This window comes from Miniopterus natalensis, chromosome 12 (genome assembly GCF_054644295.1).
Source record: "Miniopterus natalensis isolate mMinNat1 chromosome 12, mMinNat1.hap1, whole genome shotgun sequence".
Classification (NCBI taxonomy): domain Eukaryota; kingdom Metazoa; phylum Chordata; class Mammalia; order Chiroptera; family Miniopteridae; genus Miniopterus; species Miniopterus natalensis.
The window spans coordinates 45,047,545-45,067,106 of record NC_142092.1 but is presented as its reverse complement, the minus strand read 5'-3'; the positions used below and the strand labels follow the sequence as shown (position 1 = coordinate 45,067,106).

Here is a 19,562-nt window from a genome sequence, read left to right as displayed (position 1 = left end):
CATTCTATTAAAACTCCTGAACTCCTAAAATAAAGAGAAACTTTACAATGGTCCAGAAGAAAGTGTCAAATCACTACAAAGGGAAAAAATAATGAGATCAGCATCAGATTTCTTATCTATGACACTGGAATTTTAAAAACAGTGGGACACCATCTACAAGCTACCAGACAATGAATTTTGCTATATAGACAGTTGATTCTTGGTGTTCACGATAATTCTCTTTTATAAAGTTGCTGTGGACACTGAGTTAGATAATATTGAAACACTGCTGCTAGGGTAAAATACAAGGTTATGTTTCTGCCAGTCTCTGGTCAGGTTTTTATCAACTAATCAATACATAACCTTGTTTATGGGTATTTGTTTCCAGATACCATATATAACACATATTGCTGATAACATCTACTGTTAGTCAGGATGCAGGAAAAGTATAATCTCATATATTGCTAGTAGAAATAATTGTTACAATCTTTTAGAATACAATCTGTCAATATCTATCAAAATTAAAACTATACATGCCCCTTCTATCCAGTAACCCCACTCCTTAGAGTATAATCATATTATAAAATATTTGGCAGCCATTAAAAAGAATTAATTAGATCTATATCAGATAATTTGAAACAAATTCATGACATACCTTTTTGAGTAGAAAAAGATAAAACAATTTTAAAATAAAAATATTTTTTAAAAAAGCAATCCACAAAATAAAAGTTTACAGAAACAGCTTGTTAATGTGATCCTATTTATATGAAGCCATATATGTGTGTATCTTTATACATAAATATGTATACGTTGACAGTCATCAAAATGTACATATCTAAGAGGTAAGATTTCAGGTGATTTGTATTATATTTTGCATATCTTTCTGCATTTTTAAAATTTTCAAGTGGGACCATATATTATTTATAGACAGTCATTGCCCCTTATCCAGTTTTGCTTTTTGCAGTTTCAGTTACCCACAGTCAACAGTGGTCCAAAAATATTTAATGGAAAATTCCAGAAATAATAAGTTTATATGAATGTGGTATCTTTCAAAATATCTTATCTTTTCACTTAGTAAGGTACTTGAGCACAAGCACTGTGATACCTCAACAGTCTCTATCTGATAAACCAGATGGCTACTAAGTGACTAAAGGAAGGATGGCATATACAGTGTGCACACACTGAACAAAGGGATGATTCACGTCCAGGGCTGGACAGAGTGGGACAGCTCAAGATTTCATCATGCTACTTACAGTGGTGAACAATTTAAAGTTGATAAATTATTTTTTCCTGGAATTTTCTATTAATATTTTCAGACCACATTTGACCTTGGGAACTGAAACTGCAGAAAGTGAAGCCACAGATAAGGGGCAGGACTACTGTATTTTGCTTAATAATGGCCCGAAAGCACAAGAGTAATGATGCTGGTGAAGGGAAGCAGAGTTTGCCACCCAAACCATGCTGCTTTGAGATGTTACTTTTAAGAAACAAGACTAAGGAAGAACCTTTGACCTTCCCCCTAACTGTTTAAAAGATTTTTAATACACGACCTGCTCCAAGAAGGGAACTATCACCATAGATAATTATAGTTTAATAGGAACTAGATGTGGTAGACAGGAAGGAACCTAGCAAGGCCTATTTGATCAAAGTCCTCTCTGTGTTTCATTTTTGACCCAGCAAAACATATATCAAACATTTGCTTTTATATTTCTATGTGAATTGCCTTCCTGCTCTGTGAAGTCCCAAACCGCTACCTCCCTTTCTCCTTAGCTCAGATGGCACACAGCCTCAACTTCCTAATTTTTCCTAGGGCTCCATATTCTTACGGAACCCCTGTACATACATATGTAACTAAATGTGACTATTTTCTCCTGTTAATCTGTCCTATGTCATTTTAATGATTTGATCAGGAAGAAGAACTAAGTGGGAAAAGGGAAAATTTTCTCCCCCCATAATGGCAATTTGTATATACCAAGGAAAGCTGTGAAGTGCTTCCTTCATGTGAAAAGACATTATCTACAGAAAACCCCAGTATATAAGGGTTTGGTACTATCCAAGGTTTCAGGCAACCCCTGGGGATCCTGGAATGTATCCCTCATGGATAAGGGTGAACTACTACAATTGCACTTTAAAATTTATTTATTTAAAATATGTTTTTATTGATTTGACAGAGAGAAAGGAAGGGAGAGGGAGACAGAAACATTGATCTGACTGCCTCCTGCTGTGGATCGAGCCTATCATGTACCCCTGATTTTACTACCAAAATTATTTCTATTAATTTTACTACTGAAATCTGTCCTCTCCTTTATAGTCCCAGAGTTTAGTTCTTCCTCATCTCTCACCTGTGCTACCAAACCAGCCTAATTAAACACTCTGCCTCCATCACCACTGGTTTGCTTCCTATAAAAAGTACTTTATTATGCCAATCCCTTTCTAAAAACTTGAAGCAATTTCTCACTGACCATAAAATAATGGAGAGAAAAAGAGTGCTGGGCCTTGGGGGGTGAGGTTGACACTTTTTAAATAGACTGATCAGGGTAGCCCTCACTGAGGTGACACTGAAGGGACCTGAAGGTAGTGAGGGAGCCAGCCCTGGGAATTTCTGAGGAAAATGTCCTCTACTCCCATCCCCGTGTAAAGGCCATGAGAGTGCACATTCCAGGAAGAACAAGGAAGCCAGTGTGGCTGAAAGAAAGGAGATGAGGGGAGAGGAGTGAGAGATGAAGTCAGAGAGGCACCAGTACAGGGGTACAGATCAGAGCATATGGGGCCTTGAGGCTCAATTATAAAGACTTCGGCTTTTACTGTGAATGAAATGGTAAATATTAACCAACACGTGATGCTTGGGAATTTCCTTCCTCCCAGTTAAGGGGCAGTCCTTACTGAGAGGTATCTGGGTAAATTCTCAAGCTCCCTTGCCCCTGACTAGGACAATCTGAGGTGTCCCCCACACTGTCTCCAGAGTTCCTTTCCATGGAGCACCATGGAGCACACCTTTGTGTGGAGGCTTTCTTCCTTTCCATGGCCCGTTTCCCCACCACTCTACTGGTTTTCCTGGGAACACTTCGTAATTATGTTTACATGAATCTTTGTCTCAGGGTCTGCTTCGAGGGAATACAATCTTTAAAAGAAAGAAAGCCACCAGACAGTTCTCAGTGAGATGTGGCACGACTTATTCAACAACTTGAATGCTGAACCACTAGTTGCTCTTAAAACACATAATCTCATACACCTGGTCTTCACACATGCTGGTTTCTTTGTTAAGAAATAGGCTCTTCCCTCCATCATGGAAAGCTATTTATTTTCCAAAATGCCAACAAAAATGATGATTCTTTCTGCCTGTAACACTTTCCAGCCTCTTATGGCAGGATGTTTGGGGGCAGTGACTCTATCAGAACATAATTTAAGAATCAATTATCTGCATTTTCTACCTCTATCTAGACTCTGCTCATTGAAAAGAGACCTTACCTTGTTTTTGTAATTATATCCCCCAGGTGCCTTTGCACTTAGTTAAAGTCAATACAATTTACTGAATTTGGTAACTCCTTGGAAGTTTTTCTTCTCATATTGGACCTAATGTCAACCTCATAAAAATCTCAGTTTAAATGTAAACAACATGTCGCATAAATCAATTAATTTAACATGACTGAGTTTGTTGCTTTTTACATGGATACTTGATTCCAACAGTTTTTATACCTTGGTTAGAAAGGAGGAGAACAGAGAGTTTGGGTGTTTAAGAAACACTTTTAAGAGAGACTTTTCACAGAACGTCTACGATACTCACTTTGGGGAAAGCACTGGAGGGCTGACAAAAGACCGAAGTGCATCTTTCACCATGTCTTGCATGAGGTGAGTTCCAAAGACCTTCTTGTTATCCACCAGGAAAGTGGTCTTAAAACAAATGTCATATATTAGTAATGCCATCACAAACTTGACATATTGCACATAAAGATGCCATTACTGTGACATGAGCATACTTCTTAAAAATACCACAGAATAGGAGAGATTAAACTATAAAAAGTTAGTGGAAAATTTTTATAAATCCACAAAGGGTATTAGTTATTAATCCCTACTTAAGGTGTATTTTGACGCAGGAGAATAAAAAATATGCAGGAAAAAATCTTCCAAGTCAATAGTAGTAATTGTGAACTGGTCAAAATAAACTGACTACTCTAAATGTGTCAAATGAGCTAATATGTAAGTTAGGGTTTTGTAAATTATGAAATAATAAATGGCTAGTCAATAATCTTTCTCTCTCATGAACATTTCAGAACACATACAACCTTTCCAAAACTGGAAGAAATAGATTAAGTAGTACATTATTAAATTTAAAATAAAATATTACTTAATAGTAATTAGCATTTAATTTTCTCCCCTTAATCTCAGTGCGTTTTAATATTTACTATATGACACTGTACTTGATTCCTAACACATTTGGGTGGTTTCCAGATTTTGCTGATTATAAACGAAACAGCTATAAATATTCACACACAGGTTTCCAGAACATCAGATTCTACTTCTCTAGGGTAAACGAGCAGGACTGGGATTTGTTAGTTTCATTTTATAAGAATGTGCCAACTGTTTTCCAAAGTGTCTATAGCACTTCACATTCACATCAGTATGGCATTCTTACAAGCACTTGATATTCTATTTTTCCTTTTCTTTACTTTTTTTTAAAAGATATTCTGAAGGATGGGTAGGAGTATTTCATTGTGGTTTAATTTGCATTTCAGTAATAATAATGATGTTAAATATTTTTTCATATTGAAGTTTTCAAGGTTTTTGCTCATTTTAAAAATTGGATTGTCTGTCTTTTTACTGTTATGTTTACAGAGTTCTTTATATGTTTTAGATTCAAGTCTTTTGACATGATTTGAAAGTATTTTTTCCCCACTGTGTAGTCCCTCTTCATTTCCTTGTCTTCCTCAGGATTAAAGTTTTAACTTGATCAATTTAAGGATTGTGCTTTTAATATCACACCTGAGAATTCAAAGTCACAAAGATCTTCTCCTATCCTTTCTTCTTAAAGTTTTAGTTTCACATTTTACATTTAGGCTTATGATGTATTCTGAGTCAATTTCCCCCCATATTCCTGTCCAACTGTCCTTGTACCACTCGTTGAAAAGACTACCATTTCTCTCTTGATTTATCTTTGTGCTTGGTCAAAAACCGACCACATTAATTGTTATATTTTCATTTTCATTCTAATTTAAGATTTCCTCTTTGACCCATGGGTTCTTCAGACATGTATTAATTTCCAAAAATTTGGAGAATTTTCCAGATATCTTTCTGTTATTGATTACTCACTTAATTCCAAAACAGTCAGGGTGCATACTTTGTATATTTCAGTTGTTTTCAAATTGAGGTTTATTTGATGAATGTCTAACACTCTAAGTCAACGCTTCTAATTAAAAATGTAACATTAACTATGGAATATCCTTTTGAAAGAAGCATCTACCTTTTGTTCTGTCAATCAATAAAACAATGTCTGTAGACATATAATTTGATGTTTAAAGAAGTATTTTCAGTACTAAATGGAACTTACTTGTAATAGAGATCTTGAAAGAACACAAGGTGACTGTTCACTAAACTCACAGAAAAAATCCTAAGACATAAACAGAGAGAAAGTAATGTCAATAATGGATGAAATAAAAGCAGAAAACATTTGTGTACAGAGAGTAATTTTCACTGGAAATAATATCCTACCAGAGTTAGAATATGACAAAAGCTAAAGATGTTCTCTACAGGAAGTATCTAATTGTTCGAAGAGACTTTGGATAATTTCAGAGCTTCAATTTTTTTTAAACAAACTGACCAATAATAGTGTTGTGTGGATAGTCATATTAAATTTGTACATCATGAAAATAACAGTATCAATAATAATTTACTAACTAATGACAGAGGTTTACTTCCTATTTCACATAAATAAATACCAAATAACCAGGCCAACTGGATTCATATTATTGACTGACTATTCCTGACTCTAGGGAAAGGCCAAGAGTTATGCTCAGAAAACTATACATGGGTTTTTACACAGATAGGAAAAAAGATACGAAAATATGCTGAAATGTTAACATCTGTAGGTTGTAGGGTAGTAATTGTATCATCTTCACATTATTCTGCATTTTGCTGAGTCAAAGTATACATATTTTTAAGACTGGAGAGAGCCAATGGAGTAGAGGTGATTGACTATTCTCCTTTATCAACATTAAATATTATTATACTTTTCAATCTGGTTGTTACAAATTTCATTTCTTTAATTGCTAGTAAGGTTAGGCATTTTTAATGTTTACTTCTTCTTAAATGTGTGTGCTTATGTCCTATCCCAAGTTTTCATTTGGATGCTTATCTGACCTTACTGATCTGTCAGCATCCTCTATAATCTGGCACTTTATCCTAAGAAGAAGTTTCTTATGCAGATCTACAGGACCATTTGGTCTCTTACCTTTCCTAACTTTAATCTTTTCCTCTATTTTTGGCCTCTGCCACACTCTCTCACTACCACGCCTATTCCTCTGTCTCAGGCCTTCCAGGAATCCAGACTTTTCTCCTAGTATGCTCTTTCCATGTCCAGTGCCAGAAGTCCAGGCTCACCCAGCTCCCCTCTACTATGGTGCGTCATTATGCATTCACCCCCCTAATAAGATAATCTATAATCTGCCAGAATACAAATTTCAACTGTTGTATTATACTTTCTTCTTCCAATTCACACTGATCTTCTCCTTTTCTAAAACCCTACAATTAATCTGAACATGAATAGTTATCTGTGTAACAATTAAGGATCAGAAAAATAGATGCAGCAGAAGAGTAAGGAAATCTCTATTTATTATGCAGACATTGTCACTAACCAATCTAGTTTAGTTACAATCCCTCTAAACCTTTGTTTAGCTATACAATGAATTGCAAAATGAACTGGCTTACATCTGTGATCTTTTTCTACCTTTAAGATTCATGATTCTTAGGGACAAAATACTAAAAAGAAAGCAAATAGAAAAGGAAGTAATAAAGGCATAATCAGTGAAAGTTTCAGTAAGGAATGAAGACTTAAGCTGGGCTTTAATGACAAAGAATTAGTGGAAGGGAAAATAAAGTTATTATAAGACAGAGTATAAACAAAAGCACAAATCTTTATTGACCATTAACTATATCTCAGAGGTTGCTGCTCAATTCCAGGAATATAAACTGATTGTCATCTCAAGAATACAGATACAGAAGAAACCTGGAACCAATAAGGAAGATTTCAAAGAGGAAATGACATGGGATAGGAATTATGTACCTCAGCATGTAACGGGAACAACAGTCAAATGCATATCTACATACCGTCATGCAAAACAGATTAGTGTACTTATGTCTAAATATCAATAGTATTATTTTGCATATTTCCTACCTTCCTAGCAACCTTATAAATATCACTATAACCTTACCAATTAACACAACTCCACCTCTGAATTTTTTTAATTCTTTGCTTCCTGAAGAATTTAATATGTTTTTATTGATTTCAAAGAGAGGAAGGGAGAGGGAGAGAGAGAGAAACATCAATGATGAGAGAGAATCATCGATCGGCTGCCTCCTGCATGCCCCTTATTGGGGACCAACCCTGCAACCTGGGCATGTGCTCTGACTGGGAATCAAACAGTAACCTCCTAGTTTATGAGCAGACGCTCAACCACCGAGCCAAACAGGCTGGGCTACCTCTGAGCGTGTTAATATTCCCCAAATAAAAGTATATTTTTTCTGTATTTAAATCCATAAAAAAGATTAATCTAAAAAAATGCAAACTTAAAAATATACACCCTCTTTTACCCAGCAACCGCACTGTTTAGGGATTTATCTTAAGGGAGAAGAAAGCACCTGATACGAAGATTTACCTATAAAGATATTTGCCACAGTACTGTTTATAATAGCAAAACACTGAAAAAGACTTAAATGCGGTTCAATATGAATGGGCTGAAGAAAACGGTGATATATGCTTACAGTGAAGTTCCATGCAGCCATTAAAATAATATAGAAATATATGTGTTGACATGAAAAGATATTCATGATATAGAGATTAGTAATTAATGAAAAAAGGTTACCAAGCATTAATATTTTGTATGAAAAAATATTAATACACATGCATTATGTGTATACACACACATTATATAAAAGCTTTTGAAGACAGAATCCAGGGTTCAAACTCCCATTTGTAAAACTCGGATAAATTATCTAACTTCTCTAGACTTTAGTTTCTTAAATTCTAAAATGAATAGTTATATTCCAGAATAGAGATTTGTACTTACCAGGATACAATGTAAATTTGTTAAATTTACCACCTCACAGACAGTTTTTATTCTATCTATTAATCTTGCAAAGTAGTTAACCATTTCTTCCCTTTTAATTATTTTTGCATATCGAGGGAAGGTAGGTGGAAGTAGCCTCTGGTTAACAAGGGGCTCAAAACCCATCATAATTGGATGATCTAAAAAGAAAAAAAATAAGATTTTCAATGTTTCTCAGAATTTTAAACCTCAAATACTACTAAATGTAAAAAGAAAAATGCCAGTTTCAAAAGAATCTCCAAACAAATTCTAATCACAATACTCTCTAGATTTTATAATTTCTAATTTATATACCTATAAACACATATTTTAAAGTAGATAAGCATATTTAATAACCTAAAATTGTATTTCCTATGTACATGGTGTTGGTAGTGGTGACAGGGCTTTCTACCTCCAAACCAAGAATAGGATAAAATAGGGTTAATATATTCCCTCATAACAACTATCTTTTCTGACCACACAATGGTATGAAATTAGAAATGGAAAATCTACAAATATGTGGAAACTAAACAACATCACAGTTATGAACAACCGATGGGTCAAAGAAGAAAACAAAAAAAAATAAAAAACTGTCTCAAACCAAATGAAAACTGAAACCTATCCAAACCTATGTGCTGCAAAAGCAGTTGTTACAGGGAAGTTTATAGCAATAAATGCACATATTAAAATATTAGAAAGATTCAATAAGCAATCTAACTTTACATCTAAAGGAACTAAAAAACAAATTAAGCCCAAAGTCAGCAGAAGGAAGGAAATAATAACAGAGTGAAAATAAATGAAATAGAGACCAGAAAAACAACAGAAAAGATGATAGAAACTAAGAACTAGTTTACCAGAAAGATAAACAAAATTGACAAACCTTCAGCTACACTCCCTATTATGTCTACTTATTGGAGAATTTAGTTTACACTTAATTGATTGGTATGGAATCGCCATTGTCATTCTGTCAACTGTTTTGTGGTTGTTTTATAGTTTTTGTAATTCCTTTGTTCCCTTCTTCCTTCTCTTGCTCTCTTCGTTATTTGATGATTTTCTGTAGTGCTATGCTTTTATTTTCTCTTTATTTTTCCTGTGAATCTATAGGTATCTGTGGTTATCATGAGGTTTGCATAAAATACATTTGTAAGACTCCATTTTAAGCTGATAATAACTTCAAACACTCACAAAAGCTCCTCCACCATATTTGTTTTTGATGTCACAATATGCATCTTTTTACACTGTGCATCCATTAACGAATTATTTTAGTTATTTTAAATACTTTTGTCTTTTAACCTTCATACAAGTGTTATAAGTGGTTTACCCAGCATTAGAGTATTCTGAATTAAACTAGTGGGCCCTCGGTATCCACAGGTTTTGCATCCATGGACTCAACCAACCACAGATCAAAAACCATGCAATGTGTGATATGGAATCTGTGGACACAGAAGGCTGAATGTATGCACTATTCTACACTATTTTATATAAGGCACTTGAGCATCTGTAGACGATCCTGGAACCAATCCCTTTCTGATACAGAGGGACGGCTGTGTATATTTACCTTTAACAGTTTTACATACTTTCCTATGTTTTCAGCCCAGCCCAAGCTGCTAGCTGCCACTCAAACTTTTGTTGATTGTCCACATCTCCTCCTCAGTACTTAGTAGTTGAGGGTGTGCCAAGACCCATCAGTGTCCCAAAGTCACCACCTACATGCAGGCCAATTAGAAGCTAACCCCTCAGCAGCTGGGGAAGTATATAGTTAAGTCCCTTTCCAGGCGGAAACCAGGAGATGGGCATTTTTGCCTAATCCCTCTGTGATGGGCCTGAGTGCATATCCATGGGGAAGGGTGCTCTCCGCCTGCTAACAACTGTTTCTCTGTTTTACGGTCCTGTGGGACTCCTGAACGCAAACCCTGGTGGTTAGTAGAGCCAAGTGATCTCGGGCTTGTCCTCTGGGTGGCAGATACAAAAGCTTGAGCACCAGCTGTGTGTATAAGTTCCTTCCTGGGAGATACTGGTAACTGGGCCTTATTATTGCAGTAAGTTGGAGAAACAAGGTGGGAAAGATGTCAACTGGTTTCCTAGTCTCAGGAAGATCTCACCAGTCCCTAGAAGCCTGCTAAATTAGTAGCCCGACACTCAGGCAGCAGCTTTAACAGTATGCATACAAACCTATTTCAGGGAAAGACCAGGAGATGAGCGATTCTGACTGCTCCCTTTGCCCTGATCCCTGCCGGGATAACCAGGGCAAATACTCAGGAGCCCAATAGAAGTGCTTCTTTGCTAGTCTTCTGGGACCCTATGGCTATCAGAGCTAGATGATCCAGGTCCCATCCCTCAGCCAGTAGCAGTAAAAGCTGGGGTGCAGTTGGGTAAACAAGCTCCTTCTAGGGACATACTGGTGACTTGGAGTCGGTCGGAGGAAGAAGGCAAGCAAGGTATCCTAGGGCTTCCCTGGTCTCTAGGAAGGTTCACAGCCAGTCCCTAGTGCCTGCTAAATTAGAAACTTGGCCCTTAGGCAACAGCTTTTAAAATATACAGATGAACCTCTTTCAGGGATAGACTGGGAGAAGGGTAACTTTGCCTGCTCCCTCTGCGCTGACTCCTACAGGGACTGCCTTGGCAAATGCTCATGAGCCCCATGAGAACTGCTTCTTTGTTTGCCATAGTCTTGTGGGTCTTGTGGACACAAACCCTGTCGACTTTCAGAGCTAGAGGTTCAGAGAGTCCGTCTCTCCAGGAGTCTTAAAAGTTGGGACGCTAGATATGGGGTCCAAACCATTCACTCCTCAGGTAGAAGCTGGGAGTTGGGGGTACTCTCCTGACTGTATGGCACTATGTCAGGTGTGGGGGTTTATGGCAAGAGTATCTCAGCCTTTCCTACCCGTTCTGATGTGGGTATTTTCTCATTCATCTAACGTGTAGAAGCTGACCAGCTAGTTTCTGGATCTCTTTCAGAGGAAATTGCTCTGTACATAGCTGTACATTCACTGTGTCCATGGAAGAAAGGTAGCTCAGGAGCCTATGTCACCATCTTGGTCAAGTCTCACCCCCAGTTACTTTTAGTGGACAAAGGTCTTTAGGAAGCAAGATCTGGATGACAGGTCTCCCAGGTCCTTTAGAGGATACAGCTAGAAAATATATGTATGTAAATGGACATAAAAATTGGGTGTTTTAAAACAACAGACACATTGTCTCACAGTTCTGAAGACCAGAAGTTTAACATCAGTTTCCCTGGGCTGAAATCAAGGCATTGACAGGGTAGCACTCTGAAGACTTTAAAGGGAAAACTTACTCTTCATCTCTTCCAGCTTTTTGTGGCTGGTAGAATTCCCTGGCCTCTAGCTGCATCATGCCAATATACCTGTCTTCACATCACCTTCTCCTCTTCTGGTGTCTAATCTCCCTGACTCTCTTTTAAAATAAATGAAGGGTAAACTAATAAAAATTGTTCCAGAAATAGAGATCAGATAGTAGAAGCAAAATAACCCAAATCATTTAAGAACATTTCTGGAATCGAATGATACAAATACTTAGACTGAAAGGGCCAATACAGAGCTTCTATCAAAGCATATCATCATGAAATTTCTAATTGGTGTGTTAAAACGCAAAGTCCTAAGAGACTGACAAAAATAAGAGATTGAAAGAGACAAAAATAAGTTACATATATAGAATCAAGATAGAAAGTCATTAGAATTCTCAACAACAGTAATGGAAACTAGAAATCAGTGGAGCAAAGAACAAAGTTGAAGGAGTCATACTTTCTGATTTCAAAACTTATTACAGTTACAGTAATTAAGACAATGTGAGACTGGCATAAAGACAGGCACAGACCTGTGGAACAGAGTTAAAAATCCAACAATTAGCCCAGCCAGGGATGGCTCAGCTGCTGAGCATCAACCTAGGATCCAGGAGATCCTGGTTCGATTCCCAGTCAGGGCACATGCCTGGGTTGCGGGCTCAATCCCCACTCTGGGGCTTGCAGGAGGCAGCCGATCAATGCCTCTCTCATCACTGATGTTTCTATCTCTCTCCCTTCCTTTCACTGAAATCAATAAAGATATATTAAAAAAAAAAAATCCAACAATTAACCCTCACATTTATGGTCATCTTGAATCCTATAAATGTTATTTTATTTGGAATAAAGGTCCTTGCAGATGCAAGTAAGGATCTTTTTCAAATTTTTTTTTTTTTTAATCCTCACCCGAGGGTTTTTTTTCCCCATTGCTTTCCAGAGAGAGTGGAAGGGAGAGAGAAGAGAGAGAGAGAGAAACACCGATGAGAGACACATCAGTTGGTTGCTTCCTGTATGAGCCCTGACCAGGGCCAGGGATCAAGCCTGAAACCGAGGTACATGCCCTTTGGCCGGAATCGAACCGGGGACCCTTCAGTCTGTGGGCTGACACTTTAGCTACTAAGCCAAACTGGCTGGGGCGCAAGTAAGGATCTTTTGATAAGATAATCCTGGATTATCTGACTGGACCCTAAATGCTATCCTAAGTGTCCTTAAAAGAGAGGCAGAGGGAGATTAGACACACAAGATTAAACTCAACTGCAACTTATACAACATAAGTACACTATTGCTTTCATTTTTAGGCATATTTCATAAATAAAATCTGCGTGTCAACAATGTGCCAAGCACTATCGAGATACACAAATAAGACAGTCCCTAGCTTAAAGTATCAAAAGCTCATGGAAAGACAAATATGTAAACAACTACAATACGATACACTAAAAAATGATGTAATAGAGGCATGCGTGAGTGCAATGAGGGAATACTGAGGCCTGCCTGGTGGAGTCAGGGAAGACTTTGTAATGGAGGTGATGATCTCTTAAAGAAGGGGAGAGGTGACTAAAAAAGAATGTAAAAAAAAGAATGTACTGCTGACATCACAGCATGGTCACCAGATAGGGTAAATACTTAGAGCACATACAGTAGGGTACAGTACTGCTTCTGTTCTAGAAAAAATTTTAAAAGCAGGGAGCATAAATACTTTATAAGTCTATGGAACAAAACACTCCAAGGTCCAGAGAGACCGAATTAAGTGATATTTTAGAACAAATCAAACACTATACACTCTGGATGGGAAAGAATGAAAAGAGAGTAGAAGCAAAACAGACAATTACCTCCTTTTGTAGTATCATTCTGGGCCTGGATGCCATGATGCAATGAATTATGAATGGCAGAAAGAAGATCTGCTGCTTGAACCATCAATTTTTGAGCTTCTGCAACAGCACTGGTCTAGCAAATAAATCACCAAAAACATTCTTACATATTCTTTCACTGAAAGATATACATTAAATAGGAAAATCCTATAAACAATAATGAAATCAAGTCCTTGTTGTAATGACACTGGTTTTCACAAATTATTCACTTAATACAGGATGCCCAGATCCTGTTAGGATAGAAATTATTTTTTTACCCATACCTATATTTTGTATAAACCATTAAAAACAATAGAAAACATTTCTGGTTTATTCTATTAATCTTCTGTTTAAAAAGAGATGCAGCCAACTGGAAAATTTCAACATTTCTACTTTGTCATTCATCAAGGTGAAAAAAAAAAAAAAAGTATTACAAAAGTTAGAACCATGGTAAAGGTTAGTCCTTCACTCAACACTTATTAACTATTCACAAATTCATTTGTGATTAAGATACACATACACACACACAAAATTCACCCTCTAGGGCTTAGTTTAGAGTCTATGCAAATCTAACAGTTAATTATTTCCTGAATGAAAGAAGACACACTAAAATTCTTATTTTTACTTTCTCCTTTCGATTCACAAAATATGACTACCCCATTTTTATATCAACAATAGACATGTATATGTTATGGAGCAGAATGTAAAATTCATGTGACTTTGAGAAAATCATCAGGGCTACTCTGATGTAAATATACCAAATGTTGAGTGCTATAGATGTGCAACCAGGGGCATTCCAATGGAAAAGTCTCAGAACTAATTCAATAAAGCATTCTATCTCCCTCACCCCTACCCCCAAAACACTACTAAAATAAACAGATTACAGTAAATGCCCTTACCTCTTTCTTCGTAAAGGCTATAAGTACTGTCAGTAACACTCGAGTAAATTTCACTCTGCTGAATACTGCTAAACACTGTTGGTGCTAAAAAATAAAGAACTGGAAGTTAAAAGATGCAAAGTCTGTCAAAAGAATTTCATTTTAAAATATGTTATTTTAAGTCCTAAATTTCAGTTAATAACTTACTACATTACAAACACCTTCACTCAGTCTTTAAACACCTGAAAGTAGGAGCTGCAGGAAACATAACGAAGCCTACTCTATTGAAATAGAAATATAAAGCTTCTATAACAACAGGACTGATTTTTCCTTAAGACAAAAGTTACACTATCATCTCAAAAATGGATTTAATCAGAATTTAAAAAGGACTGTTAAAGAAATATTTTAAGCAGAGTCAGAAAATTTAGGATTCAACACGGGTTTGGCAACTTTTGACACCGTGTAAGTTCTTGAGGTTTGCCAAGCTTTGATGTATCATCTGTAAAAGGTCATTTTTTCTTCCTACCTCATAGGAACACTGAAGATTCAGCTTTGAAATCAATCAGGTATTTGAAAGTGCTGAATTATCATTCTATCAAAATAAATACAAGGGAAATAAAATCCCTTGCAATGTCCAATTTTTAAAGAAATACCTTAAAAAGGGCTTCCATAAATTATAACGCAGTTCATAAAACTACAACATTAAGAGGTAGACTTCTCTGATATTATCTACCAGAAAATAAGTTCAATTACTTCTAGTTCAACTTCTGGATCTCTTTCTTCTCCTTGTCGACTTCGAGTACTCTAAAATTTTAAAAAAGGTGAATTAAAACAAACACAAACCTGTAGAAACATGAAATTATAAATATACAAGGTAAAGCACTAAATTAATTTATTGTAAGAATCTATTTTTAAGAAAACTATTTGAGAGGGAAAAGAAGCTGTAATTAGTATTTATTTTCCTATTAATATTATATATAGAAAGTTAACTTTGATATAAATTACAAAGATCACACAAAAGAATAAGGCATTAAAAGCAGCAAAAACAGTAAAATAACATAAGTAAACGCACATGGAACACGGTAGTTCTTTCTTTTAAAAAGATCTATTCATTGAAATTCCTGATGATTTCAAAACTAACCCTGCTAAAAAAAGTAACCTTTACAAAATCACATCATAAAAATAAAGTCACATAGTAAATACTGATCTGTCCTGCACTAAAATGCAAGATATCCTGTTAACACACAATAATATATAGTTGCCTATTTTGACAAAATTCTAGAAAGACCTAGTAGAAGAGCTGGTTTCTAGCACTGAGCTGCAACTGACTAGTGGCATGCCCTTGAGTAAGACTCAGGTTACTAAACTCCTTTGAGCTGTATTTTCCTAACCTAAATGTAGGGCACCGTGTACATTTTATTGTCTAATTTAATAAATAATTATGAATATTAAATAAGATGAAAATGTGAAATTGCTTTGACAACCATGCTGTGTTATACAAGTGTAAAAAAAATAGAAATATTAACTTTTTTCCTTTTATAATCTCTATGAGACACAAATCATCAGGGTCACCTGGCTGAAGGATGTCATTCATAGAAGGCATTTACCAGATTTGGGATACTATCATTTACTGAGCTCTTCCACTATGTTGTAGACACTGTCCTAGCTATTAAAAGATATGAAGGTGAAGATAGTTATGTTGGAGAAACTTAAAACTCTACAATATTATGCTACTCTTAAAACAGCATACAGCCCTAGCCAGTCTGGCACAGTGCTTAGACAGTTGGCCCATGGACTGAAGGGTCCCAAGTTCGATTCTGGCCAAGGATATTTCCCCCTGCCTCTCCCCCCTCCGGAAAAAGCAATGGAAAAAAATGTCCTCGGGTGAGGATTAAAACAAACAAAAACAAAAACAAAATATCATACAAAAACTCTAAAACACTGGCTCAAAACTGAAAAATTGAGGTTAATTGTTTCAATACTAAAAATGACAGTAACTTATCAGAAGCTCCTATAACAGCCTCCAAACTCATTACCAAAAGGCACAACATATACAAAGGAAGTTGATGGTCCTACCTACATTAGTTATTTGTACTTAGAGTTAACCTGACATTTAGAAGAAAAAAATCCTATACCAAAGAAAAGAGAGGAAAAAAATAGATATATACCTTTACTCTTCTTTGCATGTCATCCTCTACATCTTTTAGCATGCCTAGAAAGAGACAATGAGGTTAAAAAGGAATCAAATCCAAATGCTGAACTTGTGAATTATCTTTATAGATGGTATTACCTGTAACTCGAAGATCTGTCACACTGTTAGCCATTTTAAATCCGTAAGTCATTGACTGAAAATCTTCCTATACAGAAAAGGAATAATTAGGTCCTCGAGTAGTAGCAAAACCTTTCCTTATATTTTGCTTACAAAATCACTATTTGCTAATAACAGTCATGGAATGTCAACCTGCTTGTCTAAATATTGCTATCAAACATCCAAGCTTTCCTTATCATTGTATCCTTAAAACACCATTTTCTAATGCTGTGTCCTTAATTTCAATTGCTTGTCCTTAGGCAATTTAAATATACTTGCATTTAATATGTTCATTTGTAAAACAGGGCTAATGCTTATGATATCACAAGGTAATCCCCACTTACAAAACATTCTCACATTCACAGGTGGACAGTAAATATATAGTAATTACTGTTTGATTATAAGATTTCAAGATTTAAATAAGACTCTTAGTTCAAAAATTATTAAATGCCTGTTTCACTGTTAGGATAAAAAGCTTAAGCCTTCTCAAATAGAATTACTCAAAGTGAAAGAGCAAAACCACATTCCCACTTCAGCCCCATTCTCAAAAAAATTATTCACACATGATTTCCACCCCCAAAATAATTTAAAACACTACTGAGACATTAACAAATTAAGTGGTTCGCTGACTCACATTGAAGATGAATTTAATAACATCTGGATTATTTGATTAAGAAGCCAGAAGCTCTATTTAAGGAGTGTTTCTGTCACATTATAGTTCTTATAAAAATGTATATAAAAACCTAATATAATGCACTAATATGTATTTACAGCAGTGGCCAGAACTATAGCAAAATTTCTGAATTCTTAACAAAAACATCATTGAGCATGTAATTCATGCCAGGTATTACTATCTTACAAAGAGAAAGAAAACAAACATAAATTACGTCCCTGGTCTCAAACAACTCAATGGTATTACATCAGTGACAGGACTGAGTCTTTTAAAAATCTCTATTTGAACATCAAATAAGATTCTCAGATTTTACGTGTCTGAAAAAAATGAACTCACCCTGTGTTTACCACACTGCTATAGCGCTTCCACCTATCCACAGTTACTCAGGCTGAAAAAACCTACACTTCAAGTCCTCTCATTTTCCCACAGCCCACATCAGATCCATCAGAAAATCCTGTAGGTTCTATCTTTTAACTTCTAATTTAACCAGCTCTCACTCCTTTCGCAGCTGTCTCTAGTTCAAGTCACAACCATCTCTCACTTCTATAACTGTCCCCAGCTAGGTTGCCCACCTTCCCACACTTGTCCCTGTTACAATTTATTTGCCACCAGAAGTCAAAGGGATTGTTTTAAGTCATCTCACAGCACTTTCTACTCAAAGCGTAGTTTCCTTCCTCACAGGAAAATCCAAAAGCCCACCATGAGCCTTGGGCCTCTAAAGCCCTTCACTATGTGGCTCTGGCCTCTGTCTGGACTCTCATTTCCTACCCACCCCTCTTCTCCCATGTTCACTGTACAGCAGTCATACAGGCTTTCTTGTGTCCTTCAGACACATCGAACACACTCTCTTTTCAGGGCCCTTGTGCTTATTGACCCCATTCTCAAAATTATTTTCTTCAAAAGATTTAGAGCTCCACCCCCCATGTATTCCAGCCTCTGTTCCAATGTCGATTCCTCATATAGAGGTTTCCCCCTGTGCATTCTCTAAAACAGCACCCTCCACCACTTTCTCTCCCCTCCTCCTACTTTACTTTTCATAAAACTAATCACTACTTGACATTATATATGTATTTGTTTACTTACACACTGACTATCCAAAATAATGCATAATTCATGAGTTCAAGCTTTGCTTTATTCACTATTTTATTCCAGGACTTAAGAACAGTGCTTGGCTCAGAGTACTGTTTAAAACATATTTGTTGAATGAATGATGGCTTACTGTAGGGGCCATAAAAGTAAACAGCTGGTAACTTTCCTGAGTACATCAGGCTGGTTATAAGATACCTTGGGAAATGGGAGAGACTGCAGCAAACCAGAGAACACATACTTCATCTAAAGGAAGTCAGCCACTAGTTACCCTACTGTGGCCATGAATTAATGCAAGACTAGTGTGGGCAGGTCTCTTAATTTTTCAGAACAAAAACCTAATTTAATGTAAAATCTTCCAATCTTTAAGTGTTACCAATTTTTTAAAAAATTAAGTAGGCCAACACTGTGAAGACAAAACAAATAAAAAACCCACCCGTAAGCCCTATCTGTGAACTGTGAGTTTGCCAAGAGGAGTCTAAGGGAAAACATTTGTCTGGAAGAATATCACAGGTCTGTGTAATAAATATGAGCCTCAGTAGCAAGAACTTAAGTCACTGGAGGGCTGAAGCAGAGGAGCTGGGTAAAGAGTTGCTGCCATTAAAAGATCGTGCTGAAAACTTTGTGGATTTAAGGAGGACAAAAGTCGAACTGAAACCAGATACTGGACACATTCGAACAGTCCAAGCAGAAGCTGATGGTGATTTGGACTGAGTTATAACTAAGAGTGAGAAGTGGTGGAAATCAGTGTATTTTTAAAAGGTAAAGCCAACATGACGTGTTGATGAAATGAATATGGGGTTTGAGGAAAACTATACAATCAAGAATAATTTTTGGCCTTAGCAAGTGGTAAATGACAGTACCATTTACTGAGACAGGGTGGATTTAGGGAGGAGCAGAATTAAAGGCAGAAATGGAGTGCAATTTCAGTTATGTTAAATTTGCAATTTCTTTAGTCAATCAAGTGAAGATTTCAGGAAGCTATTGCTCGAGGATGGAAGTCAGGGGAGGAATCAGAACTAGAGATATCAATTTGGGTTTCATCAGCATATAGTTGGTATTAAAAGCCACACAACTAGAGGAAATCAACTGAAAGAGAAAGCCCAAGAATATTCCAGCATTCTAGAGAAACAAGAGCAAGAAATGGACTCACTAGTGAGGAAGAATGAAACCTAAGACACTGCTGTATCAGGAAG

General features: G+C 36.3%; 1 protein-coding gene across 2 annotated transcripts in view; it reads right to left on the bottom strand.

Annotated features, from left to right (window-relative positions):
* The window catches only part of NAA35 (N-alpha-acetyltransferase 35, NatC auxiliary subunit), a 49,293-nt gene that overhangs the window by 12,004 nt on the left and 17,727 nt on the right, over window positions 1-19,562 (bottom strand). For both annotated transcript variants that reach the window (XM_016222874.2, XM_087822734.1), the window contains 8 exons: window positions 16,590-16,656; window positions 16,468-16,511; window positions 15,053-15,103; window positions 14,321-14,404; window positions 13,404-13,518; window positions 8,259-8,437; window positions 5,525-5,584; window positions 3,764-3,870 (listed from right to left, as the gene is read on the bottom strand). In XM_016222874.2, the coding sequence (XP_016078360.2) occupies window positions 3,764-3,870; window positions 5,525-5,584; window positions 8,259-8,437; window positions 13,404-13,518; window positions 14,321-14,404; window positions 15,053-15,103; window positions 16,468-16,511; window positions 16,590-16,656 (707 nt within the window). The remainder of the gene's footprint in view (window positions 1-3,763; window positions 3,871-5,524; window positions 5,585-8,258; window positions 8,438-13,403; window positions 13,519-14,320; window positions 14,405-15,052; window positions 15,104-16,467; window positions 16,512-16,589; window positions 16,657-19,562) is intronic.